The 27,833-nt window shown below is 44.6% G+C and overlaps 2 protein-coding genes across 2 annotated transcripts; one reads left to right on the plus strand and one right to left on the minus strand.

Moving 5' to 3' along the window:
- Window positions 1-1,124: 1,124 nt before the first annotated feature.
- LOC147333356 (uncharacterized) lies at window positions 1,125-10,297 on the plus strand (the record flags this gene model as incomplete). The annotated part of the gene is made up of 3 exons (XM_086266204.1): window positions 1,125-1,516; window positions 1,688-2,558; window positions 9,755-10,297. Coding segments are annotated over exons 1-3 (1,806 nt in total), but the record flags the coding sequence as incomplete, so codon positions are not given.
- Window positions 10,298-11,703: 1,406 nt separating this feature from the next.
- On the minus strand, window positions 11,704-26,613 carry LOC147333357 (secretory phospholipase A2 receptor-like). Its single transcript, XM_086266219.1, has 4 exons — window positions 26,515-26,613; window positions 15,569-15,848; window positions 15,071-15,406; window positions 11,704-11,876 (listed from the first exon to the last, which is right to left on the minus strand). Exons 1-4 carry the CDS (start codon window positions 26,611-26,613, stop codon window positions 11,704-11,706), a joined length of 888 nt encoding a protein of 295 aa, XP_086122345.1.
- Window positions 26,614-27,833: the final 1,220 nt, after the last annotated feature.

A 27,833-nucleotide genomic window follows, 5' to 3' on the forward strand; every position in this document is an offset into this window, starting at 1 on the left:
AACAGTGGGGAAGAGGGTTAGCTCAACCCACCACAGCTCTCAAGCTAGCAAGGAGTATATATTCATGCTAGCATTTATGGCACCTAAAACACATTTATGATACACACATACTACACACTTATCACATCTTACAAAAACAGGCTTAATAATGACAATAACTGAACTAACATCGCAATCTGTCAGGGTCCAGGGACTGGGAGACCCAGGACCCCTGGGCAGTCATGGACCTGTGTTATTATTATGTATTGTTGGTGTTGCTTCCCCTTCTCTGTGCTTGTACATATGTGTGTGTGTGTGTGGGTGGCTGTGTGTCTGAGTACTTGTTTATAGACGCCGTCAGGCCTGGGGGGGTGTGGCCCTGCTAGGGGACTGGCCACACCCGAAGCCACACACCTGCTACTGATCAGGCCTCGTCGGGGGAGCTACTTTAGAGAGTCTTGGAGCTCCCACCGACGCGGGATCACTGCTTGGGACTCCACGTTAGTTACCCAGTCTAGGTTTTGCCATAAGTGTATGCCTGCCATTACTGAGTGTCCTGACAGCTGCCGCTATTGTTTCCTGCAGGAGGAACGTGGAAGGCTTGGAGAGCAGCGAGCACCGGGGGGTGCTGACACGAGAGCAGAGAGCACTAGGAGGACACAACATGGGAGTCTGGGGATAACACTGGGATTCATTGTTGCTTTCTACCACACTGTAAATAAACGCACTGCTTGTAATTTGAGCTCCGCGCCTGGGTCCTCCTTTCCCACATTCCCCCACGGTCTGCCGTCGCAGCCCGTGACAGAATGATCCCGCCATACACCATGGACCCAGCAAACTCAGGAGTTGCCACGGAGGAGAGATCGCTCGCGCAGCTATGGGATTACTGCCGGAGCGTAATCCAGGCTGTAGACCCACACAAGAGACATTTACAGGTAGTGTTCTTTGACAATTATCTCTCATCCACTACCTTCACCATGAACTTTTTGGACATTAACCACCTTAAGCTATTGGTCACTATTTTACGAGAGAGCTCTAGTTTTGATTTATTCGGCTTGGGCGGTCCGAGCAAGGAAGATTCGGCTGCTCACCTAGAAACTCTAGCCGCTTGGTTTTTCGCGCATCGGCGGAGGACTTTCCCGTCGATGCTTGCGGCACAATTGTTTGATCCTCCATTACAGAAGGGAGGTCGCACTCGCCATCATCACTCCATTACACCTCAACCCACTCCTGCGGTTTCAGTCCGGTCAGCTGGCGACGGACCGACAGCACTCATTACCGCAGTGAGTAAACCAGACTCATTTGTTTCTATTAATCCTGTCATTGAAAATCAAAACACAGATGAACAGCAGAGGACTGTTTCCTTACACCCGGCCCCGCCTTCACGGAGGAGAAGGCGTCCTCGCAAGCAGCGTTCAGCCACCTCTACACTCACTCCTGTGCTGGTCGAAGACTCAGGACCAGCGGCTCTGGACGCCACCGTGAGTAAAATGGACTCTGCCGGTGTCGTAAATTCCCTTCCTGTGAACATGGACATAGAGACTATAGCCACTACGGCGATTAACAATGGAGAAACTGTTAGAGGTGTAACTGAACTCCCAGTGGGGAATTTTGGACCACCGATGGACGAATGTGGCCTGAGGGCTAATGCTGGGGCAGAATTTTGCATAGACAGCCCTGAGGTAGTTAGCTCAGAGTCGGTGGGGTCAGAAACTGTTTGCTTTACCTCCAAAGACTCAGAAGATGTTCACTCTGAGACTGTAGGCTGGGAGCTAGGGTGTTCAGAGCATACAGACCCAGATGACTTTTTGGCTCAGTCTGGCCTTATGGAGACAGAGGTTCTCCCCAGGGCTTCCCCAGAGGCCGAACTGGAGGCCTCAGTTGCCTCTGGACCCCTGGAATTTGTTGAGCCAGCTGTAACATTCTCATCCTCTCCACCCTTCATAATAGCCATATCACCCTCAACTCAGTCCGCTGCCCAGCTAGTAACGGAGTCTGCTGCCCAGCTGGTGACTGAGTCTTCAGTCCGGTCAGCCTCTCACCTTCATCCTCAGTTGGAGGTCGATATGCCTGCTGGACCACCTCTGCCATCATTTCACCCGTCTGTCCCTGCATCGCTGTCCAGTCCACCGGGAGTAGCTGCCGCACCATCATCACCTCTGCCCTCTGCAGCTACTTCTCCACCAGAGTCCCATCAGACTGCAGCGACCGCAGCACTCTCGGCTTCGCCATCTGCATCACCTACTCTACCTTCACCTTCCCCACCTGCAGACACCGCATCACCATCTTCACCTCCAGATCGACCGTCAGTAGCTGTAACACAGCCGGAGGTGCTCAGGGTGCTCGGAGAGCGGGAGGAGCCCGCACCGCCAGCTGTGGAGCCCAGCGAGCTGGAGCAGCTCAGCGAGCCGGAGCAGCTCAGCGAGCCGGAGCAGCTCAGCGAGCAGGAGCAGCTCAGCGAACCACCAGCAGAGGAGCTCGGCGAGCGGAAGGAACAACCGGCGCTGCCAGCCGAGGAGGAGCTCGGCGAGCCGGGGGAGCTCTTGCTGCCAGCAGCCAAGGAGGAGCTCTCGCTGCCAGTGTAGCAGGTTGAAAAAAGCTACATGTTTATTTTTGTAAGAAAACCAATTACCCCCTTATTTTTTGTTTATTATTGTGACTTATTTTGACATTGTTATGTGTTGTTATATTGGTTATATTTCATTATGCCAGTAGATGGTGCTCTTGCACTGCTGTGGAACTACCAGAGAGACTCTAGCTATAGGCTCTGCGCATGCGCAGCTCAGAAATAAATGAGCTCCGGCCTGAGCAAGACGCTAACTTCGGTGTCCTCTCTATTAATCCACAGTTTGCTCATATTTGGCTACGCAGTGCTCTCTAGCCTGTGTGCCGCTTGCTGCCGGTCCAGATTCCCCTAGGTCTGGTGCCGGTAACAACTGGGGGCTCGTCCGGGATCGTCTAGTGGTGACGTGTGTGCCAAATGACCAGAACTGGTGTCCAAAGTCTCAGGGAAGGCTGCATTGAGTGCGTCATCCAGGGAGCCCAGGTCACAGTCAAAACGTCAAGATGGCCACTGTTACCCCACGGCGGTTGTTGATAGTAAAGATCCAGAAAAGACTTTGTGATTTGAGTGTGAGCCAGCTGCGCACTGTTGTTTCTTCAGTGGAGGATGGCAGTATGACTCGCAATCTTGATGGCTTAAGTGAACCAGAACTGTATGACCTGATCGTTGAATACATCAGAGGTGAAAAGTTGAGAGCGTTGGAGGATGAAGGTATGGCCCAGCTCTTGCTCCTCGACGACATCGTGAGTGACCTGCTGTCAACGGACGTCAGAGGGGCTGGAGGTCATCTGGCCGTGCCGCTTGAGATGGAAGACATTCCTAACCAGCAGCAGGATTGCCCTACTTCACCCCACACTGACCCCACACATCCTGACAGACACCTGGCTATGCCAGCTGACCACATCCCCACTCTACCATCACACCCTAACAAAGACTCTCACACACAGCCCATTCTACCGCAGGACAGAGACATCTCCACCTTTCCCTCATCCATGCTAAGAGACACTGATACGCCCACCAAGAACTTCAACATCCCAGCTTCAGTGTCACCAGCGCCTAGTGTCGCTGGGGTTTCCCCTGGCAGGGTGAGTCGTCCGTCCAGAGGATATGACCAAGTTTTGAGTCTCAGGGATGTGGCAGCTTTGTTTCCACGCAGAGAATTCAAGTTGCATGGTGGACAAATTTCAGATCTTGGCTCGGATATGTCCTACAGTAGTCTGTGCAAACAAATTGATGAGGGGTTACAAGAAGGGTTTACTGAGTGTGAAATAATCAGAACCGTGCTAAAGATAATGAAGCCTGGTACTCTCAAGGAAATGTTAACCAACAAAGATGATTTGACAGTTGATGGTTTGAAGAAACTTCTCCGCTCTCATATTCGAGACAAGAATAGCGCTGAACTCTTTCAAGAGCTAAGTAATGCTAAGCAGCAAGACAAAGAGAGTGCACAGCAGTTTTTGTACAGGATTGTAGGGTTAAAACAGCGTGTACTATTTGAGTCACGACAGCCTGGTGCAGACTTTAGCTATGACAAAAAGCTTGTGCAGGGCACATTTCTTCACACACTTTATCAAGGGTTCAATGAAAAAAACAACTATGTGAGACAAGACCTCAAACCTTTTCTTAATGACTTGCAGGTTAGTGACGACTTTTTGCTTGAACAGATTACAAAGTCCACCAGTGAGGAAGCTGAGAGACTGAGGCGACTGGGTACAGCATCTAAAATCAGACCTGTGACTGTAAGTGCCGCTCAGCTTGCTAACACGGACTTGACTGAGCAAGCGAAGGTTAACACTGATCTACAGGCTAACCGTGCAGCTATTAGAGAACTGACTGCCCAAGTGTCTTCATTGACCAGACAGCTAACTAAAGTGGTGAGCCAGACTGATAGTGTGGCATCTGGAGACTCCTGCTCGCCCCTGAACCACCCTCCAACACCTCCAGCTGAGAACCGGGGCAGATGTGGTGATTGTGTACAGCAAGGCAAAGTGAGCTGCCCCCACTGCTTTGCGTGTGGCCAGCCAGGACACCGGGCTATTGGCTGCCTGCGACGTAAGGTGTCGGGAAACGGGGTGAGGTCACTGGAGAGGGGCTGCCAGTGACCGAACAAGCCGAGGAGTCCCAAGCACACACCAGTTTTGCTAAGACTTCAAGTGTGGTGAGATCAAATGTACCCAGTCCTGCACCACCAGCGAAACCCACTGCACAGCTTATTGGGAACAGATGTATGGTCTCATGTGCCATCAATGGAGTACCACTTAAGATGCTGCTTGATTCAGGGGCCCAAGTGACTATGGTATCAAGAGCATGGATAGAGAAAAACATCCCCCACATTAAGATCAAGCCACTTGAGTCCCTCCTTTCAGACCAGCCTCTGGAAATAGCGGCAGCTAATGGTACAGACGTTCCATTTGATGGTTGGGCAGACACGGAACTTCAAATTCAGAGTGTGAACTATGGGCATGTCGCCATACAAGTGCCAGTGCTTATCAGTCAGCACAACCTTAACTGTCCTATTTTAGGCAGCAACGTAATAGCTGAAATCCTAAAAACCAATAAAGAACAGAGAGGTGGGGCTGACCTTTCTGCGCTCCTCAAAGAAGCTTTAAGTGTCAGCAGCAGTGCAGTAGATGCTCTTGTTTCAGCACTTCAGATGCCCACCCCTGATGAAATAGATCCTGAGTGTAGTGTGAGAACAGGAAAAAAAGGTGTAATGATTCCTGCAGGACAGATTTGTGAAGTAAAGTGTAGAGTCAGAGAATGGCCAAGAGGTGGCCCACGACTCTTCCAACCAAATCTAGAGAGCAGCTGCCCTGAGGGTTTGGAGTTGTTCCCAGCTTTGGTAGATGTCCCCAGTGGGTTGACAAAAATTGTTAAGATTCCCATTCAGAATCCTACCAAACATGACATTTTTCTCTCCAAAAGAACAGTCTTAGGTACATTGGAAGAAGTGACTGAAGTAAAACCTGTCAAGTATCTCTCTGCTGACGCAGGGTCATCAGCCCATACAAATGTAAAAGTGTGTTCAGTTCAGCTAGGTAACGAAAAGCACCAGACAGAAGTCAATGAAGGTCAGAGATGGCATCCACCTGTTGATTTGTCCTACCTGACAGAGGATGAACAAAAGGTAGTTAGAGACATGTTGTATGAACAGTCAGATGTTTTTGCCCAAAGTGACTCTGACATTGGTTGCATCCCAAGCTTGCAGTTGAAAATTAATCTGAAAGACGATACACCTGTCCAGACATCCTACAATTTGGTCCCCAAACCTTTGTATAAAGAGGTAAAAGAATATGTTCAGAATTTGCTGGACAACGGCTGGATCAGAAAGTCCACATCACCCTACTCATCTCCGGTGGTGTGTGTCCGAAAGAAAGACAAAAGCTTACGCTTGTGTATTGACTTTCGGGGCCTTAACCGTAAAACCATTGCTGACCGCCACCCACTACCACGCATCCAAGACCTGCTGGATAATTTGGGGGGCTATTCATGGTTTTCAATACTCGACCAGGGTAGTGCGTACCACCAGGGCTTTGTTGATGAAAGCTCAAGACACCTGACAGCATTCAGCACGCCTTGGGGGTTGTACGAGTGGATCCGCCTCCCATTTGGCCTTACCAACGCCCCAGCAGCATTTCAGAGATGCATGGAGGGGGTCCTTGATGGTCTGAGGGATGAGTGCTGCTCACCATATTTAGATGATGTGCTTTGCTTTTCCAAAACTTTTCATGACCATGTTGATGATCTGAGGCGTGTGCTGTGCCGCCTGCGAGAGCATGGTGTGAAGCTACGTCCCAAAAAATGTGAACTGTTTAAGCGTCAGGTCAGGTATGTTGGGCGCTTGGTGACCAGTGAAGGTGTCCAGATAGACCCAAAAGATCTCGAAGCAGTGGAACATTTGAGAGACAGAGAGCCAAAGAACGTGGGAGAGGTCAGAGCACTCCTAGGGTTTCTAGGTTATTACAGGACGTTCATTCAGGACTTTTCTAGAATAGCAAGACCACTGTTTAAGCTTATTGAGAGTCCCAGTGATCCTAGCCTGCAATGTAGCTCAACTAGAGCCAAAATCAAGTTAAAGCGCACCAATGGTGGTCAGCTTCCTTCCAAAACACCAGTGCAATGGACAGCAGAACATCGTACTGTGGTGTCACGTCTGGTGGATATATTAACCAGTCCACCTGTCCTGGCTTACCCAGATTTCAGTTTGCCCTTTGTGCTACACACAGATGCATCAAATGAAGGCCTGGGGGCTGTGCTTTATCAGCAACAGGGGGAAAAGCTCTGTATCATTGCTTATGGTTCCAGGACACTCACACCTGCTGAGAAAAATTACCATCTCCATTCTGGCAAGCTTGAATTCCTTGCCCTGAAGTGGGCAATTTGTGATAAATTTAGGGATTACCTCTACTATGCACCCACTTTCACAGTGTACACAGATAATAATCCCCTCACATACATCTTGAGCACAGCAAAGTTAAACGCTGTGGGACATCGGTGGGTGGGCGAATTAGCTGACTTCCATTTCACTGTAAAGTATAGACCAGGCAAGTCCAACACAGACGCTGACACGCTCTCCCGCTATCCATTGCCACTCCAGGAACACCTCATGGAGTATACTGAGACACTGTCCCCAGAAGTGGTTTCTGCAATCTGGCAAGGAGACAAAGCCATGAGAGACGGTGATGTACCATGGGTGGCTGCACTGCACTGTGTTGATGACACACCCCCTGAAGGTGCCCCTGTCATCACCCCAGAAAACATCAGGGCTGCGCAGAGGGAGGACCCCCCTATCTGTGAGGTGATAAATTTGAAAAAGAGTAGATGGAGTCCTAATAGTAAAGATAAGAGACAGCTAGGACAAGAGACACGTAGGCTAGTACATGAATGGAACAGACTTGTACTTGAGGAAGGAATACTGTACAGACAGACTGGACAACGAAAACAGCTGATTCTACCCAGTAATCTGAAGCAAACTGTACTGAAACACCTGCATGATGATATGGGACATGTTGGTGCTGACAAAGTCATTCAGTTAGCAAGGGAGAGGTTTTACTGGCCTTTTATGCAGCGTGAAATTGAGGACTATGTCATTCGCCAGTGCCCTTGTATCAAACAGAAACGGCCAAGTGTCCCAGAGAGAGCACCAATGGGCTCGATAACAACCAGTGCCCCCTTTGAACTCATTTCGGTTGACTATTTACATCTAGAACCAAGTAAAGGTGGCTTTGAGTACATTTTAGTCTTGGTAGATCACTTTACCCGTTTTGCCCAAGCGTACCCGACTAAGAATAAATCTGGCAAAACAGCAGCTGAGAAAATCTTTCTTGACTTCATCCCGCGCTTCGGGTACCCTGAAAAGCTGCATCATGACCAAGGCCGGGAGTTTGAGAACAACCTTTTCCAAAGACTCAAACAGCTGGCAGGAATAGGCCACTCTCGAACAACCCCCTACCACCCACAGGGAAATCCTGTTGAGCGTCTAAATAGAACACTTCTACAAATGCTGCGGACTCTTCATGAGGAGAAAAAGGCAGAATGGAAGGATCACTTGCCCCATATAGTCCATGCATATAACTGCACAAGACATGAGGCAACGGGCTATTCACCTTTCTTCCTCCTTTATGGAAGAGCCCCACGCTTGCCTGTTGATCTGCTTTTTGACTTAAAACCTGAAAAAGAGTCACAGTCCAGACAGGAGTATGCACAAAAGTGGGCTGCACGCATGCAGGAAGCCTATAAAATTGCTTCAGAAAACAGTGCAAAGTCCTCTGCAAAGGGGAAAAAGCATTATGATCAGCACATCAAAGGCATCGCACTGCAACCAGGAGATCGAGTGCTTGTCAGAAACCTCTCCGAGCGGGGTGGTCCAGGCAAACTCCGTGCCTACTGGGAAAAGAAAATTCACAGAGTTGTTGAGAAGATTGGAGATGGACCTGTATATAGGGTACAATCAGAAACAGGAGACAAAACCTTTCGTGTCCTGCATCGAAACCTCCTGCTGCTTGTGACTGATTTGCCGGTAGAGCAAGATCAGCAGGGACGTCAGAAAAGACAAACGCAAAGACTGGGAGAGACAAACCCCAATGAAACAGTGGAACATGAGTCTGATCATTCGGATGAAGAGGAAGGGTACACATACAGCCTGAGAACTATACCTGTGTATCAGTGGAGGAGAGTTAACCCCAAAAGGCCTCAGCCGAGACCACACAGTGAACTGAGAGCTGTAGCTCCTGAGTTTCAGCCAATAAGACACGAAATGGAATCAGTGGAAGTGCAGCAGGGAAGTGCAGTCCCACCAGCTGTATCTACAGAACCAGCAGATTTCCCAATGCCTGTTGTTTCATCACCAACTGTGGAAACCCAGGAGGAACCTGCAACTGAGGATCTTATGGAGGACACAGGGTCGGAGAGCTGTGTGGATAACAGGGACCCTGCCCCAGAGACACCAGAATGGGATGTGCCACCAATACGGAGGTCGACCAGAGCTGTGAAACCGAGAGAGGTTTTTACATATAGCCAAATGGGACAGCCTTCATATCAGCTCTGGAGACCTGGAGCAAACATGATGCTTGCGTATGTTCCCTGCCACATGCCACTTTACCCAGCTGTTCCTGACTGTTATTACCCCACACCAGTATGGACATGTTAGACTGGTGACCAAAAGACCTTTTGACATTACTCCTGGAACTGTAATAGTTTTGACTATTAGACTTTAAAGACTTTGGGCAAACGCCATGAAGTGTGTTAGTTTGGTTCCAGATGTCCGGAGCCATCTCTTAAAGCAGGGGAGAGTGTAGCAGGTTGAAAAAGCTACATGTTTATTTTTGTAAGAAAACCAATTACCCCCTTATTTTTTGTTTATTATTGTGACTTATTTTGACATTGTTATGTGTTGTTATATTGGTTATATTTCATTATGCCAGTAGATGGTGCTCTTGCACTGCTGTGGAACTACCAGAGAGACTCTAGCTATAGGCTCTGCGCATGCGCAGCTCAGAAATAAATGAGCTCCGGCCTGAGCAAGACGCTAACTTCGGTGTCCTCTCTATTAATCCACAGTTTGCTCATATTTGGCTACGCAGTGCTCTCTAGCCTGTGTGCCGCTTGCTGCCGGTCCAGATTCCCCTAGGTCTGGTGCCGGTAACACCAGCAGCCGAGGAGGAGCTCACGCTGCCAGCAGCCGAGGAGGAGCTCTCGCTGCCAGCAGCCGAGGAGGGACCCGCTCAGCCAGAGCCGGAGGTCAGCGAACCGGAGGGACCTCCACGTCTGGCGCGGCCTCCACGCCATCCACGTCCTCTGCATCCACGTCAGCGACCAGCGCGTCATGAACCGTGTGCCACACCTCGCTGTTGCTCACCGGAGGAGCAGCGCCGCCACCGGACCCGTGGCAGGCCGCCTGGGGAGCAGCGCCGCCGCCGTCGGACCCGGGGCAGGCCGCCGGAGGAGCAGCAGCGCCGCTACCGTCACTGGATCTCGGGCAGGCCGCCTGGGGAGCAGCGCCGCCGCTACTGGGCCCGGGGCTCGCCACCGGAGGGGCAGCAGTGCCGCCGCCACTGGAGCAGTGGCAGGCCCCCAGAACCATTTTTCTGCTGTTGCCGGACCCGTGGCCGTCCGCCGGAGCTGCAATGTCGCCACCATTGGACTCGAGGTAGGCCCCCTGAACTCTTTTGTTATGTTGATGGGCCGCCTGAGACTGTTTTTGTGGCGTTTTTCCTTTTTGTTGCTCCGCTGCGGGATGCGCGGTCGGACTGTGACCTTGGGGGGGTTGTTTTCTTTGGGGGTTTTTGCTTGTTTTTTTCTGGCCCTCCGTCCTGGACCTCCCGCCGCCCGCCCTGGGTTGGTTGTGCTGTTGTTTTTGGTTTGTGTTTTTGGGTCGTCGGGAGCCGACCCTTAGAGGGGGGGTACTGTCAGGGTCCAGGGACTGGGAGACCCAGGACCCCTGGGCAGTCATGGACCTGTGTTATTATTATGTATTGTTGGTGTTGCTTCCCCTTCTCTGTGCTTGTACATATGTATGTGTGTGTGTGTGGGTGGCTGTGTGTCTGAGTACTTGTTTATAGACGCCGTCAGGCCTGGGGGTGTGTGGCCCTGCTAGGGGACTGGCCACACCCGAAGCCACACACCTGCTACTGATCAGGCCTCGTCGGGGGAGCTACTTTAGAGAGTCTTGGAGCTCCCACCGACGCGGGATCATTGCTTGGGACTCCACGTTAGTTACCCAGTCTAGGTTTTGCCATAAGTGTATGCCTGCCATTACTGAGTGTCCTGACAGCTGCCGCTATTGTTTCCCGCAGGAGGAGCGTGGAAGGCTTGGAGAGCAGCGAGCACCGGGGGGTGCTGACACGAGAGCAGAGAGCACTAGGAGGACACAACACGGGAGTCTGGGGATAACACTGGGATTCATTGTTGCTTTCTACCACACTGTAAATAAACGCACTGCTTGTAATTTGAGCTCCGCGCCTGGGTCCTCCTTTCCCACATTCCCCCACGGTCTGCCGTCGCAGCCCGTGACACAATCATAAACATCAGGGTGGCTAAATATGAATTATGTGTGTTTTTAAGGTGTTGGAAAGAAATGACACCCACCTCTCCCACAGGGGAATTGTAGAAAAAGGGGAGAGGCAAAAGGGGTACACTGTATGTATAGTATTGCAGCAAAAAAGAAGAAGAAAAGAATGAGGAGGGGCTCTAACTGATAATGAACACAACTACAGGCTTGGAGGTCCTAAAAGTCAGGTATAAAAGGAGCAGTTTGGGGGTTTAGAACACATTTTGTGTAATTATAACAATGTGATTTATGACCCTGTTACATAAACCCATTTTTAATTGCAAGTTGGAGAATGATCAGTTGGATGAGGTAAACACAGGGATAATGCCAAGAGTTCTCAGGGGATTGAAGCAGTTTTTGAGAAGGTACAATTTTGTCTCATTAGGGTCGAATCGGTGAGAATTGTAAGGATTTCATGTAGAAACATGTGTACCAAGAACTACTGTAAGGAGTGTCGACTGTTACACTCGAAAGTCAGTATTTATTTATTTTGACAGACACAGATCATCAGTTTTCACTACTTTAAATAGTGACCTAAAAAAGTAGGTACATGGTTTTTATGACAGTTTACATTTTAAATGCTCTGGGCTGTCGCATTAGTTTTTAATATTTACTAACAGTTAAAGATTAGAAATATTATCACAAAGACCAGTTTATTCTTGGCTTTGTCTTGGACCCATCCCTGTTCTTGAGGGTTAGTGATGGAGACCAGGTTCCTATAAAATGTTCTGCAGTAATCCAAGGCCTCCTCCCAGGTCTTGTTTTCTTTGATCAGGATGAATTTATCTGCCATAAAGAAAAAAAACAACACATTCAGTTGAATCTATGTAAACTCTAACCATGAGAAACTCTCTATGCTGTTTATTTTGTTCCAATGAAACAAAAACTACAAAAAGCTTGTGTGTTACTCTGCCCTCAGTAGAAAACAGTATAATAACATTAATTAACTTTCTGCAGACAGGTCAACAACATCCTCAAATCTCCAAAAGTTGATTCTGTTCATCTGGACGTAGTGTTTTCAGTGGGAGAAACGTTTCGTACTCATCCAAGTGACTTCTTCAGTCTCAGCTGACTGCAGGTTTCCTCAATCTTATAAACAGTACATTTGCATAATGACTGAAACCAGCCCACTGAAGGAACAATGGGCTGGGAGGTCAGTTCCTTAATCATAATTATGCAAATTCTCATGACCAATGATCAACAACCACTGACCAAAACCCACTGATCAAAGACCACTGGTCAATGGCCATGAGTACCATTCACAGAGAGTTGGGGAATGGCTGCAATCACAGCATTGTAAGATGGCGAAAGATATACCCTTAGGTTCCCTCCTCGATTCAGAGATGGTCTTTCTCTTTTCACGTAAATGACGTCCTTGACTCTGCGCAAAAAACCAGCGTTACTCCCTGTCCAGGATGTGTACATCCTCATCCTTGAAAGAGTGTCCACTGGCCTGTAGGTGTAAATAGACTGCAGAGTCCTGGCCTGACGAGGTGGCTCTTCTGTGTTGTGCCATCCGCTTCGCCAGTTGTTTGGTTTCCCCGATGTATAAATCCTGGCAATCCTCCTGGCACTTAACAGCGTTACTCTGTTTGTGTCGGGGGACCCGATACTTGGGTTGGGACAATATTTGGCTCAGCGTGTTTTGGGGTTTAAAAGCCACAGAGACCCGGTGTTTAGAAAAAGTTCGCCTGAACTTTTCTGATACTCCTGAGACATACGGGATCACTACAGGTTTTCGCTTAGGCAGCGGTTTACCCTCTCTCCTGGACCGGCTGGAGCTTTCTTTTGGCGCCTTCCCTGCTTTGACAGAAGTCCAGCTGGGATAACCACATTTACTCAAGGCCTTCTTGATGTGCTGTTCTTCTGCTTCCCTGGCCTCTGTGTCAGTGGGGATGGTGTTCGCTCTGTGTTGCAGCATCCTGATGACACCCGGTTTAAGCTCCAGTGGATGAAGAGAGTCAAACCTTAAATACTGATCCGTATGCGCAGGTTTACGGTACACATCAGCTTTTAGATGTCCCCCATTACTGATGGAAATCTCACAGTCTAAGAAGGCTAACCTGTCACTTTTCATATCCTCCCTGGTGAATTTGATGTGTCGGTCCACCGAGTTAATGTGATCCGTGAATTGTGGTACATCCTGAGATTTGTTTTTCACCCACGTGTCATCCACATACCTGAACCAATGGCTTGGTGGTGTTCCAGGGTAGGATAGCAAAGCCCTCTTTTCCACTTCTTCCATGTTTCCAGGATGAAACTGGGGAGCCCACGGCACACCCATGTTTCTGGCTGTAGAACTGACCCTTGTATGTGAAGTAGGTAGAATGAAGACACAGTTCCAAAAGCAAACACACTTGGTCGATGCTGAGAGTGGTCCTGTTGCTGAGGTTGAGGTCATCCTGTAATCTCTTACAAACTACCTCCAACGCTTCCGTGACTGGGATGCAAGTGAAGAGAGATGTAACATCGTACAAGACCATGGTTTCATCTGCCTCCATAATGACATCTCTCACCTTCTCAACAAAATCCAACATGTTCTGGATGTGGTGTTCAGAGCTGCCTACCAGCGGGTTGAGGATTATAGCCAGAAACTTGGAGATATTATAGGTGACCGAGTTGATCATACAAGACTTGTTTATGTATCTTTGGTAAACCATGCAGACTTGGCATAGATTCCCCTGGGAATAGGCTGTGGTATGAGGTCTGGTGAATAACATTGTCTTGTTATAACTGCTTCAGACAGTCTATCACCCCCTTCCTGTAACCACTTCCTGGGTCTCGTTTTACGAACCGGGCCGTACGGTCATGACAAAAAAAAAACAAACCCAGACATGGTTAGGAATGTATTCCAAGCTGCTGTATTCTTTTAAACAAATAAAACAGAAAAGAAACCCTATTGTCAAAAACAAACAGTGGTATGTGTAATCAGTACCATCAGTAGTGTGTGAAGGAATGGATGAGTGGAAGATGACGCATGTAATAGTGTCAAAAGCAAAAACCAAACCTAACACAGCCAAAGTCCAACCTGGTGTTGGACCTGGTGACACTGGCCCAGGGGTTGCCAGTGTCACTGACTGTAAATGGGAACTCTGCCTCTCCAATGCCTGCAAACAAGACACACATGAGCCAAAAGGAAGGCAGGGTGCAGTGGGTCGTCACAGGGGCTCATAAGTATTTTCACCACTGAGCAGTGACAAAATTTTCTCATGATAGTCTTTCTGGTTTAGCAAAACTGTGCACCTACCCTTGTCTACCGGAAGGATGATAATGTTGTTGTCATTACTAAGTGATGTGAGTGCCTTCCTCTCCTATTGGTGATGTTGGATGCTGGGGGCTGTGCATCGGTGATATAGGCAGAAACTTTCGTACGTAGTTGCTCTGCTTCCACCTCTGCAATACTGTTGTTTAAATTGCTGTTTCTTTGGCTGTGATCAGCTCCACTAGCAGCAAAATTCAACTCTTTAGCTTTAGGATATTTTTCTCTGCTTGGGTGAGCTGTCTGTCAGACAAATTCTTCAGCCACTTGTCCCCATCCTCTGTGTCGCATCCTTCTCTCTTTTGAAGAAGTCACTTGGATGAGTGACGGAATGTTTCTCCCACTGAAAACACTACGTCCAGATGAACAGAATCAACTTTTGGAGATTTACCTACCTGGATGATGGAGCATGCCTCATGAACATCCTGAAATATTTGTGTTTTTAAACTTTTAGGAATCCAAAACAACTTCTCTCCATATTTACAGACAACAGAGACTTTAAAATGTTGGTTGAACCTACCAGTAGCTCAAAGCGATCCCACAGATATTTAAAGTCATCTGACTGTCAACTTAGTGTATTCATGTTTATGAGATTAATTCAGCATCCATGCAGATGTAGGTGGAGGAAAACTATACAACATGTTCAGTTGGATCTTGTCAGTGATTCCAGTGATCCTCCTTTTAGAGAAAACCAGTCAGACACATGTTGATAAAAACTCACCATCATAACAGAAGAAGGGTTTTTCTTTGTCACATTCATCAGAGCTCCATTTTCCTGATCTGTTTAACAGAGTCATAGCACATTTCTTGTTGCTTTGTTTATCACTGAATAACTGCATATCCCAGTATCTGAAAGAGGAATCACTCCCATCTGACCACCTCCAGCTGTCTCTGAACAGACCGACCCATGCACTCATGTTACGGCCAATGAACAGAGCCTTCATTTCTTCGAGTCCACTGGCCAAGTCAGTGTGATTATATCTGCAGTAGCGCTGAGCCTGTGTCCAGTTCATAGATGTTGTTATCAAATACAATGTTTTATTGTCTTTCTTTATTTCTGTGAAACAAACAGAAAAACACACAGAGAGATCCCTCAATAATTTGTCTCCTGAAATTCTGTCTTGTCACTTCACAATTATGTGATTGCATTATATTTTTATATCATGATATTATAATAACAATTAATATTATTTATTAATTATATTTAACATCTCCTCACCATCGTAGCAGATGAACCACATAGTACTGTCACATGAAACATCTGCCAGCTTGTCTCTTTTCCTCCCACAGTTTCCAGGCTTTTCATTATCAGGTCTTCCCTTCTGATTCCAGCTGCTGTCATTTTGAATGTATTCCACTCCTGGCAGAGACCAATGCCACATCCTGTTTCCACCTGTGTTGTTGTTCAGTCCAATCCAGGCTTCTCCTTGATTCTGTGCGGAGTTACGGAGTCTGCTCCTGTCTGTCATGTCAAACACTTTGGCCAGGTCTGTATATTTCTGTCATATTTCTCATATTTCTTCAGTGGACACTCCATTTCTGGCACAAAACACCTGTAAAAGATGGTTGATTTAGGAGGTGACCCGACAACTTCAGCCTGTCAAACATAGCAATGGAGTAGTGTGTTTAAAAAAAACTAATTAAGCATGCACTCAGTACCCTAAGAATTATTATGGTAGTTAAACACAGTGATAGTCACATATATCACTTCAAACAGGTGACCCAGTAATGCTGCACTAATGAATTAGACTAACTATTCACTTTAGCTAAAGTTATTAAGTTAGGTAAAGAGTTGGGATGCTGTGTAAGACATAAATAAAGCTAAATTACAAAGTTTTGGACACCGTTTTGCATGTTTCCCTACTGTAGGGTCTCTGCAAGCATACAGGGCTCTGACAGGGTCCAAGATGACAACTTTGGAATTCTACTAGAAACAGTCGATCATATTTGTTGTCAAAGCTGAATTCAGGGCAAACTACGCTAAATTAGCGTTTTTAGCTAACAGCTACAATAAGCATAAAAGTTACTGTTCGGCTATCATTTGTTAACATGACGCTTGTTCTTATACATGTAATACATTTATTACCAACCTGAGAGTTTATCCGCTGGTCATTCGACATGACGAATGACTTCTGAAGTCTTAATTCAGCTCAAGATGCTGTAGATTCCCGTCAGTAACACTTTTGGTCCGCTAGTAAAATGTAGTTCTATTAATCTGAGCTCGACTACTCTTGAACCGGAACCGGGTGTAAGTCCCAAAAACCTGAAATTTGGAACTGAAATTGAATGGTGAGAAGTGAATCTGAAATTATTCGAGAGCTAAATTTTTAAAGGATAAAATACGGTTTCTAAGCAAATTAATTCATTTTCAAAATCTAAAATTCAATTTCAATTTAGTGATGATCATTTTCAAACCAATAAATTGAATTTCAAATTAGGATAATTCATATTCAGTTTTTAAAAGCATTTATTCAAGTTACAATTCAGATTCAATCTGAGCAATTCAAATTCAAATTTAACTTATTCAAATTCAGTTTCTGATGGCACAGATTTCTGACCATACCAAACAAGGCAAGATAAACTGTTTTTAAAAGTACAATATAGAGGTCAAATCAAAAGTAGTAAACAACACCCAATTATACACTGGACCCAGAGGGTTAACTGTATTTTGTTTTGTAGACATTTTAAAGGTTTTAAAAGTGCATTTAAAAAACGTGAGTCCAAAAATATTTTTAACCTCCTAGGACCTGGCATCTACATATGTGAATATCACATTTTGGGTTGTCTACACCAAAATACTAAATTTTGCTCTACAAGGGCCTGATATCCACTTACGAGGACATTACACTGCCACTGTTCTATCAAAATTTAAAACGACTGTTCTGATTTTTGTTTTCTCAGAAACAAAAATCAGTTAAAAAAAAAAATCAGGTAATTCTTTGTTTTTACATTCATCAGGTCCCAATCAGCCCAAATAGCAAAGAGAAATTAAAAATGCATGCCATGAAAGAGTTTGGGTCTTAGGAGGTTAATGCAAGAATTATTTACACAAATTTTGCACAAAAGGTGTGCAAAAGGCTTTCCTTTTGCTGTGTTCTCGCTGCGCCATCTTCTTGTCTAACACCTGTATAAGTGATCCCAGGCATCTTTTATACTTGGACACATGACTGAATCGTTCTTTGAATTGTTGGACCTTGTTGAATCTATGCCATGAAAAATGAAGACATTCCTGAAGGCAAAAGCGGGTTTAACTTTGTCCTAGCAAGTCTGGACACTTAAGGTAGAAGTTAGTCTATTGTTTTTTTGTTTTGTTTTGGGGTTTTTTGGGGGGGGGGGTTTGGGGGGAGGGGGGGGGTGTTGTTTGTTTGTTTGCTTGTTTGTTTGTTTGTTTTTTTGGGGGGGGGGTTGGAGTGACCATTAAACCTGTTTACTTCTATATTCATTTGTACCCCAACAATGAGTTAGTCTACATCATGTTGACAATTCTGTCAAAAATAGTGGAACAATGAAGGCAGAAAAGTACTATCATATTTTAATCCATAATACGTCATGCACAATTCCAGATGCTGTCTATCCAGAAAGCATCTGTTTGCGAAAGTGTTATGGGTCAGAAATTTTATTTGTTTCTGGGCTGTGCATTTCTGTTCCTTATATTTTGTGGTATGTCTTCATTTTTTGCTTTGTTTGTTGTTTTGCCTCATGAGATATTTAGCCACAACGAAAAAAAGTTTCCTTCAATCTGTTTCCATAGATTTCACTTTTTCTGTCATGGCCCTAAAAAATTTTCAGGAGGTTACACATGTCAGGATAATATTAATTTGTTCCAGTAACTTATCACTGGAAGTTACTATGATAAGTTACTGGAACAAATGAAAATGAATTGTTAAAATTCATTTTCTAAGCTGTTTCAGCACCACTCACTCTCCAGACCTCTCATTAATATGATCAAACTGGCTGTTTGATGCTGTTTAATAATAAACTGTTCTCTTGTCTGCATCTCTGTATCGCTTATCTATCTGTATCTATCTGTACCAGTTGAACTCAGCATGAGAGCAATGAGGAAACAGTAATTCATTTGCTAGCAAAAGAATTCCTGTGTTGCTGTCAGTGTATAAGCTCAGACACTAAAAAAAAACAAAACTGTGTCATCATATCATTGAAACAGCTCTGGCACATGAAGGCACAATTAGCAGAAAAGATGTGAAGTGAGACTCTGTTTTGCTATTTCCTCAAAAAGAGGCTTCATTGGTGGACAGCTCAAGATCTTGAACATTGTTAGGTAGGCTGTAAAAGTAAAGTTTATTTGAATGGCATAAATACCCTGCAAAGCACAAAAACTATGACAAGGCTGGAACTTTTCATCTCCTTTTCATTTTATGCCCTGGCCCCTAGACAGGTCATAACATGAATATAAAGATCCCCTGTTTTTCTTGTATTTCTCTTCTATGTTCACTAATTCATTCTGTGCTTATAATTCAAAGTTATATAATGTTGACAGGCTTGAAACAGAGGGACCTCCACATAGGTGTAAATACATGGCTCCTTTTGAGAAATGTGGCATTTTTTCAGGTATCAGTTTGTTGACGAATGCAGTTTAAATGCCCCAGTTTATCCTCCTCACTCCTAAAAATGCTTATAAGTTACTCCTATTTATTTGCACCCCAACAATTATTTAGTATACATTGTCAACACATAATTGTGAAGTAGGAATGGAGGTGATCCCTGTATGCTTCAAAAGTCATACATTATGGTACGTAAATTATTTACTTCAATTTTATTCATTGAGCTCACATTTTGATATTCACGATCAAGCAGAAAAAAAGCAAAACAACGTTGTTTATAAGGCAATAAACTTGAACACAGAGCTCATTCAAACTATCTTACTAAAGATTTTTTAAAACGCTATCAAAATGCAGTTAATAATAGATAATAAACCCTGGATTAACGGAGATGTTTGCGCGGCACTGGCGGCACCGAGCACCGCCTTTGCCTCCGCGAACACATCGGACTACAAACACGCACATTACCAACTCCGGAAGACGATCAAAGCAGCCAAACGTGAGTACAGGGACAGGGTGGAGCAACAGTTTGACAACCCTCGGAATATGTGGCAGGGACTAAACACGATCGCAGACTTTAGAGGGAAAACCAGCACACCGCAGACCACGGCCTCTCTGTGTGAGGATCTAAACGTATTCTACGCTAGATTCGACACAGCGAACACCATGAGACCGGACAGTGTGCGCACCGCGGATGACGTCAGTACGCACACTGTGTCTGAGGAGGATGTGCGGAGGTGCTTCAGGAAGGTGAACACACGCAAAGCTACTGGTCCGGACGGGATTCCCAGCCGTGTCCTCAAGTCATGCGTGGCTCAGCTGGCTGGAGTGTTCACACACATCTTCAACCTTTCCCTCTCTCTGTCTGTAGTCCCAGCCTGCTTCAAAATGGCCACCATCGTCCCTGTACCCAAATCCTCCACCATCTCCTCATTGAACGACTGGCGACCTGTAGCCCTGACCCCCATCGTAAGCAAATGCTTCGAGAAGCTGGTCAGAGACTTCATCTGCTCTGCACTACCCGACTCACTGGACCCTCTACAGTTCGCATACCGCCACAACAGGTCCACTGATGATGCCATAGCCCTGACACTACACACTGCCCTGTCACATCTGGAGAAGAGACACGTATGTGAGAATGCTGCTATGACAAGGCTTTAAGTGGTGTTTAGGAACTTTTAATCACTATAATAAATTTATTATGTCAAAGGCAAGGTTAATCTGCTTTTTGCAACACTACAGAATTCAGCAAATCTGGTCTACATAAAATATATCACATATTATCTTATTCTCACTCTTTGGGTAATCTAGGAAGGTCAGACTCAGCTTTTGATTTATTGTTTTATGAGGTTATTTGTGTTCCTTGGAGCTCAGTTCTGTGTTGTTTGTTGTTTTGTTCGGCTAATTTACATCATTAAGCCCTGCTCTCAAAAACTGGCAAGGGTGTAACTCTGTCTGTGAAACTGGATTTAAGAAGTAACTGTTATAGGTCCTGTGTCTTATTAGACATCACTAATTCTGTTATCAACCCTTCACCTACCTCACACTCACCAGTGTCTCCAGCCACCCGTGAAACCTTTTTACAGTTTCTTGTTAAAGATAAGATAAGCCTTTATTAGTTCCACACGTGAGAAATGTGTTGTGTCACAGCAGAAAGTGGACAGTGCAGAGTTACAGTAGCAAAAATAAAGAAAAACACTGGAATAGAACAAGAGAAAAAAGAATACCATATGTCACAACCCGGCTCAAAGGATGTGACAAGTAAGTGGGAGACCGCACACAGGCTTTTAAAGGCTGTCAGATATTTTAATGAAATAAAGTAAAGAAACTCAAACACAGGTTAAATGATACAACAGCCATAACTGAACATAACCAAATGAGCATAATGAGCCCCAGATGAAGAGACAGAGGTTCAGTCAAGGTAGCTTTATAACTGGGACTGGCCTTCTCAGGTGTGCTGTATCTATAATTGGGTCAGCTCCACCAACCACATATCTGAAAGAGACAGTCAACAAGAAATCAAGGCCAGCCCACTGACACATGCTATATGCAACAGAATAAAATGCTACGTTGTTTGAAAAAAAAATGCACTTAGTGTTATTGCACATAATAATAATAATGGATTGGATTTATATAGCGCTTTTCAAGGCACCCAAAGCGCTTTACAATGCCACTATTCATTCACACACTGGTGGAGGCAGCTACGGTTGTAGCCACAGCTGCCCTGGGGCAGACTGACAGAGGCGAGGCTGCCATATCGCGCCATCAGCCCCTCTGGCCAACACCAGTAGGTAGTAGGGTAAAGTGTTTTGCCCAAGGACACAACGACCAGGACAGAGAAGCCGGGGATCGAACCAGCGACCTTCCGGTTACATATGCGCTTCCATGTGTAGATGTGCGTGTTTGGTCATCTGCAAAGTCTTTGTACTGGCAGCAGTAGGAAGGAAATGCCTGCAGAGTCTCTGTGCTGCAGCCTGCCACTGAAGGTGCTGCTCAGTGCTGTCAGAGTCTCTTGCATGGGGTCGGGAGATGTTGTCCAACAGAGATGACAGCTTAGCCACCATTCTCCTCTCACTCACCACCTCCACAGGATCCAGAGGGCATCCTAGAACAGAACTGGCCCTCCGGATCAGCCTGTTCAGTCTCTTCCTGTCCCCCAGCCAAGTTGCTGCCGCCCCAGCAGACCACACGTTAAAACATGGCTGAGGCCACCACAGAGTCATAGAAGGTCTTCAGGAGTGGGTTCTTCACTCCAAAAGACCTGAGTCTCTGCAGCAGGTACAGGAAAGGGCCGAGTCCAGTCCAGTTTATTGTTCAGATAAACACCAAGGTACCTGTAGCTGTCCGCAGCCTCAATGTCTATACCTTGGATGTTTAGTGCTTGCAGTGGAGGATGTTTGTGCCTGCGGAAGTCTACCACCAGCTCCTTTGTTTTTCCAGTGTTGATCTGGAGGTAATTCTACCGGCACCAGTCCACAAAGTCTTGCGTCAGTTATCTGTACTCCCTGTCGTCCATATCAGTGATGAGGCCTAGGGGTGGGTTTTGATTATCGATTCATCGATTAAAATCGATTCTGGCTTGGATAACGTGATATCGATTCATTAATTAAATTCTGAATCGATTTTTTAATATAAATGTATTTTGCCCGAAATGACAGAATCTCAGTTTCGACAACCACCAAACAGCTAAAACAGTAAATGAGAGCAGGTACACGGATTCTGCACAAAGACGTAAACACACAGCGGGACCCGCGGATCAGAATCAGTGAGATGTCGCCTTTCTCACCCGACGGCACGGACACGGTCGGGGCTGAAAGCCGACAGCTCGCTGATTCTGATGTTTCGGCGGGTCCAAGCTTTGTGTTTACGCCCTTTTTGCTCTGATTCTAAAGCTGTTAGTTTGATCTCTCTCCAAACAATACTGACTGAACCAGCAGCAAAAGAAGATCCAAACTACGCTTCACATAAACATCGTCATGAATTCACTCTGACTTTTGCCGTTTTGCTTCCACCATGATAAAATCACACTTCATGCACAGCTCTCTCTCTCTCTCTCTCTCTCTCTCTCTGTACTTCAAGAACAGTTTCCCGTCTGAAAATCTGTTTTCTTCATTATTCGCTTGCTTGTTACGCACAAGTCTATGTTATTTACAGCGCTGTCGGCCGCTGTTTTTTTCCCTTTTACTTACTTCCGAAAAGAAAACCTAATTTCTGCCGTTCAATACTGAACAAATGTAAACTTTTTAAAATGATGCAAAATGCAAAACGTTAGCCGTGTCTCTAATAAAACCGCTGTAACTTCAGAGGTAATGTTCATATGTTGATTAATGATTTTCTTTTGTTTTTGATGAACTGCAGAATATTTTTATAAAACCCAGGCCAGGAAAACCACCTTCATGTTTTTCTGTTTTATCTTCAGCTACTTTGACACAAAGGCCTCTGCTGTGATGCTCACACCTTTGATAAAGTCTTGCGAGTGTCAGCTTCCTTTTTATAGATACAAAAATATGTTAATGTACTGATCTGAATTCTAATATTTCTGACTGTCTGAGGCAAAATTTCCCAGATTCAAATCGAATTGAATCGACTATTGCAGAGTCATCAGAGAACTTCGGGAGGAAGCATCATCCTCTGCAATGCCAGGTTGGTAGGCAAACTGAAGTGGGTCCAGTGATGAGCTCACCAGGGGCCGAAGCTTATGATCCTTCTGTTCCCTCATATTCCTCTGTTTCTCTGTGCACTTTGGCTGAAGTAGGGCTCTCTGAAAAAGTCCAGAACTCCCATTGCAAAAAAAATCTGTGAGTGTTCTTTGATGGCAATTTTTCATTTGACAAACAAACAAATAAATCTTGTTGTAAAAGCCAGCTTCTTCCAGCTGAGGGCCCTTGCAAAAATTAAGAACATGTTGTCATTTGCTGACTTCAAGAAAGTGATTTATCTATTTATTTCATCCTGGCTTGATTAGTGTTGTTACGGCCCTAGCAGGGCCTCTCTCTCCTGAGGGTGCCTGTGTGGGCGTGTCCCACTACCTCCTGCCTGAGGTGCCACCTTTCCCTCCTGTACAGCTGACTCCCATCAGCAATTAAAGGTATTTAAGCCCAGAGCAGGGTGAGCTCTGGGCCAGAGTGCCATTTGTGTGGGTACAGCTAGTGAGCTGAGTGTTTTTGTGGTGTTTCCACCTGGTGAGCTGTGTTTTGTGGTGTCCAGCTAGTGAGCTGCGTTTTCCTTTTGACTTTTTGCATTACTGACCAACGCCTGAGTTTTGTTTGTGTTACTTTTATGGTGATAGCGGCTTGTCCGTCTCTTTTAGTTGAATTACTTCAATAAAACTGTTTCATTTTACTGTTTCGCCTCCTTGACTCCTTTTTCTGACCCGGTCACTTTTGTTACCTCCCCCTCACCGCCTAGACCCCCCCCCCCCCCCCCCCCCCCCCCCCCAGGGGAACGTAACAGTGTAATAATCTTTATTTTGGTATCAGCCAGGCTCTGCTCTCTTCTTCAGCTTGTTCAGAATGAGGTTAGGGTTAGACGGCACTCGTGAATGAGACCATATTTCCCCAGTCTTGGCTCGTTCACACTGGCTTCCAGTACGTTATAGAATTGATTTTAAGATTTTATTGCTTGTTTTTAAGTCTCTAAATTGATTAGCTTCCCTATACCTCTCTGATCTTGTAACTAAAAATACTCCAAATAGAACTCTTAGGTCAGCTGATAAGTTGTTTCTGATTGTTCCTAGCAGCAAACTAAAACCCAGAGGAGACGAGGACTTTGAGATTGCTGCGCCTAAACTTGAATAGACTGCTTCTTCAAATTAGGACCTCTCCAAAACTCGACATTTGTAAATCTCATCTAGAAACACATCTTTACTCCCTAGCTTTTAATTGTGACTGTGTCTTGTTTTGTTCTTTTTGTGTGTATTTGTTTTCCTTTTTACTAAGTACAGCAGCTTGGTCGACCTGTGTTGTTGTTAAATGTGTTTATAAATAAACAGATTGATTGAAAGTGACGATCATGAGAGTATTCCAAAGTGGAGTGGATATTTTCTCTGATTTGTGTGTGGACATGAAGTATTTACTTTAATTTTCCATTCATTATACAGAACTCTCTTCTACATAACAGAAAACAACAATGGGTGGGGACATGAGAACATGAGAATGTGTTCATCAGGATGGAGATAAAACACACTAATGGCATCTAGTGGACAAATAAGATATGACAGTAAGTGAGTAATTTCTATATCATTATTATTATTAATGATAATAATTGATATTATATGTGTTATTTATATTTTTAAATATATCTACAGATTTAAAAAAATATCTACTTATCAACCTTATTTGTGGTAACATCATGACAAAAAATGCACAAAAAAAAATGTTCCTAAATGATAATTTTATTCATTTCTGTCCTTTTGATGTCATAAATAGCATCACACACATTATTAAATGGCATATGGTGACTCCTGAAGACCACAATATAAGAAGCCCGAGTAGCAAACAGATGGAGATGGTTACAGAAAGGATCTGTAAAACAGAGCTACAAAGAGAAGTAAACATTTTGTTGATACAGTAAGTGATGGAGAATGAACAAGACACAACAAACAAGCAGAATCCGTAATTCATCCTGTGGTATACAGTTATAGCAAACAGCATTTATAGTCAGAGCTGTGGGAAGGGAGTGCTGAAGTGTCTGTGTTTGTGTGTGTGTCTGCACAGAGGTGGAGGGGACTACCACACTCCTCTGTGCACAGCAGACAAGAATCAGCAGACAAAAAATGTTACAGATACAGAGAGTTCAAGTATTCCCGTCTTGCAACTCTTAGGACAGCAGTCAAGACATATAATTTAAGCATATTCACACAAAGTTAACTTAATATTTTAAAGTCCTGTGTGGCTTAGTGGGTAGAGCAGCCCATCTGCTAATGGCAAGGTTGGTGGTTTGATCCATGGCTCCCCTTAAACTGTGTGTCATAGATCCTGAGCCCTAAATTACCTCCTTATCCCCCAAGGCTTGAAGTATAAGAGGCAATCTGCTCAAAATGAGTAGAAAAGCACATACATACACTTATATTATTTTCTTAAGGATTAATAAAGTATTCTGATTCTGATGCATACATACACCAGTCCATGCACAACAAAGTCAAGTTCCCTGTTGCATCCAAGGGATTAATGTCAAATTACTTCTTAAAGTTACTTTCATCTAGGTGCAAGATTTTAATGCTCCCAAAAATTGGCTAAAAGCTGATTTTGAATAATGCACAACCTCCAGCTGCTGGTGTTCAGTACGTAACATCATTTGATCATAATATGTCCTAATATTTTTTTCTTAAAGAAATAACAGGAATCGTGTTCGACGTGTTTTAACAAATTGATCTTTAGAATATATTTTGTCATTTCTGTCTTTTGCAGGTGTTTCAACAAACCCAGACATCCTAGTTCCCAGCCTTGTTTTTGTTAGTAATTTTCTGTAATTTCATTGCTCATATTGTTTCTGTAATATCTATACATTTCCACTGTTGTATGTATGTATGACCTATTTTTTACTTTTCAAATGTTAAAATCTAGAAAAATAGTACATAAAAGATAAAACGTTTTGATGCCTCAGTCAGAGGATTTTCATTAAGGCATGTTATAGTAACAAATGTTGAAATTTGGCAGATGAAATGCCCGATGGGCAGGTAAGCAAACTGTTACTGCATACCCAATCATACATATTGCCAACCACATTCAGTGCATGTGATTACTACTGCTTTTGCACAGCAGTGATAATCAAAGGATCGCTGTTTTTCTCATTTTGTTTCAGATGTGGACTGAAGTATGGAAGGATCTCACCACCAAACGAACACTCAGTTAATGAGTAGATGTGAGACTGAGACGTCACATCGTAAAAGGACACGAGACCTTCCTCATAATCTACAAACACCCCGACTTTCCGAGGTTTCTCTTTAACCGAAAGGCTCATGGGTGGTTTTTGTCAGGACTGCATATTTCTGGTCTTCATAATGTACAATAACCCAGCAACCGTTGTCAGGATTGATTGAGAGTTTCCCCTTGTGGTTTGCATCATGTCTCGCCACACCCAGATCCCATCTGGTCTTTTTGCTGACCTCCACCTCCCAGTATGCCCTGCCAGAGGACAGCCTGTTGAGCCCCAGGATACTTCCAAACATATTAAACCTTTGCAGAGAATCAGGGTCTTTTGACATCTTTCCACCATCTCTCACTTTTTTCCCAATTATCAGAAATTTCAAGGCTTTGGTGTGCGGTATCACATAAACATTCACAGCAATGACAACAACCTCTTGACCTGAAGCTTCTCCAGGTTTGCTCAAAAAAAAAAAAAATGCTGGCACCATGAACATGCGGGCTGATCTGTGCGAGGGAGGAGGACGGTAGTGACGTGGCATTTTCAAACCATATCGTTTTATCCTTCTGCACTGAGAAGCAAAATTTCTGGCTTACTTACTTTTTATAAGTTAAGACAACTCAAATAAACTGAGTTGATCAGCTTTTTGAATGAAAAGTACTGTAACTTACTTAAACTGAGTTCTAATAACAAGTTGATAAAAACTGGGTTCAGTCTACTTAATATTTTGAATAAAACAAAATATTAGATTTTACAGTGAGGTATCTGGCAAATGTCTCACAGAGAAGCAACACATATTTCAATGATGATTAAAAAAAACGTACCGACTTTGAATATTTTTACAGAATATTTTTAAACCATCTAGGCAGTGCCTCACACAGGAAACCAGGCAAACTCACTCAGCATTCAATGCTTGTCTTTACAGGAAACAAAAAGCAACAACAACAACAACATCATCTTTTCTTCCCACGAGATATGGCGGAAGAAGCGGTAATACTAGTAAACAGTAAGTATTGTGTGTACATGACAGCTGGTTATGAGATTTGATTCTTTAATAATTCCTCTTCAAGAACAGTTTCATGCTTTGAGTTTTACAGATAGAATATTAGAAAGGTGAGGGGAGTAACAATAGCTTAGTGGAACTTTAAGGCAATATTTCATTTTTCTTTAAAAGCTAATATAAATTTTCTGAAAACTAAAGGTAGTTACTGTCTAGACACAGGGATTGAGAAAATTGACAATAAAATAAAATAAATGATCAGCGCCTATGGTTAAGACTGGAAGTACAATACCCGAATATATGTGTGATATGTGTCTATGATTCATACATTTTTGTGCATATAAAACTATTTTCTATAAGGTCTTTTACAAGCCTGTGCTCCCATGCACAGGTGGTGTTTTGATATATTCTCCTGTCCACCACCTGTAACAGCACTCTTGCCTGACTAGAACATGTAAATATAAACTTGACCTCTTATTTACGTTTGAAGCCAACGTTGCAAAAGTGCAGAAATCCTGAGAGAAAGCAACTACAATCCAATAAATTCAAAAACAGGCTGG

Source organism: Aulonocara sp. 'chitande type north' Nkhata Bay, linkage group LG3, assembly GCF_057382095.1.
Source record: "Aulonocara sp. 'chitande type north' Nkhata Bay isolate Kocher_YH1m ecotype deep benthic linkage group LG3, A_spYH_male_GT1.1, whole genome shotgun sequence".
Taxonomy (NCBI): domain Eukaryota; kingdom Metazoa; phylum Chordata; class Actinopteri; order Cichliformes; family Cichlidae; genus Aulonocara; species Aulonocara sp. 'chitande type north' Nkhata Bay.

Excerpts from the sequence above, each read along its gene's own strand:
- LOC147333357 (XM_086266219.1), bottom strand. The coding sequence starts at position 26,613 with ATGTCAAAAGACCCTGATTCTCTGCAAAGGTTTAATATGTTTGGAAGT. Across the intron at positions 15,407-15,568 it reads GTGGTTCATCTGCTACGATG|AAATAAAGAAAGACAATAAA; the intron begins GTGAGGAGATGT and ends TTTGTTTCACAG. Across the intron at positions 11,877-15,070 it reads ACCCTTCTTCTGTTATGATG|ATAAATTCATCCTGATCAAA; the intron begins GTGAGTTTTTAT and ends TCTTTATGGCAG.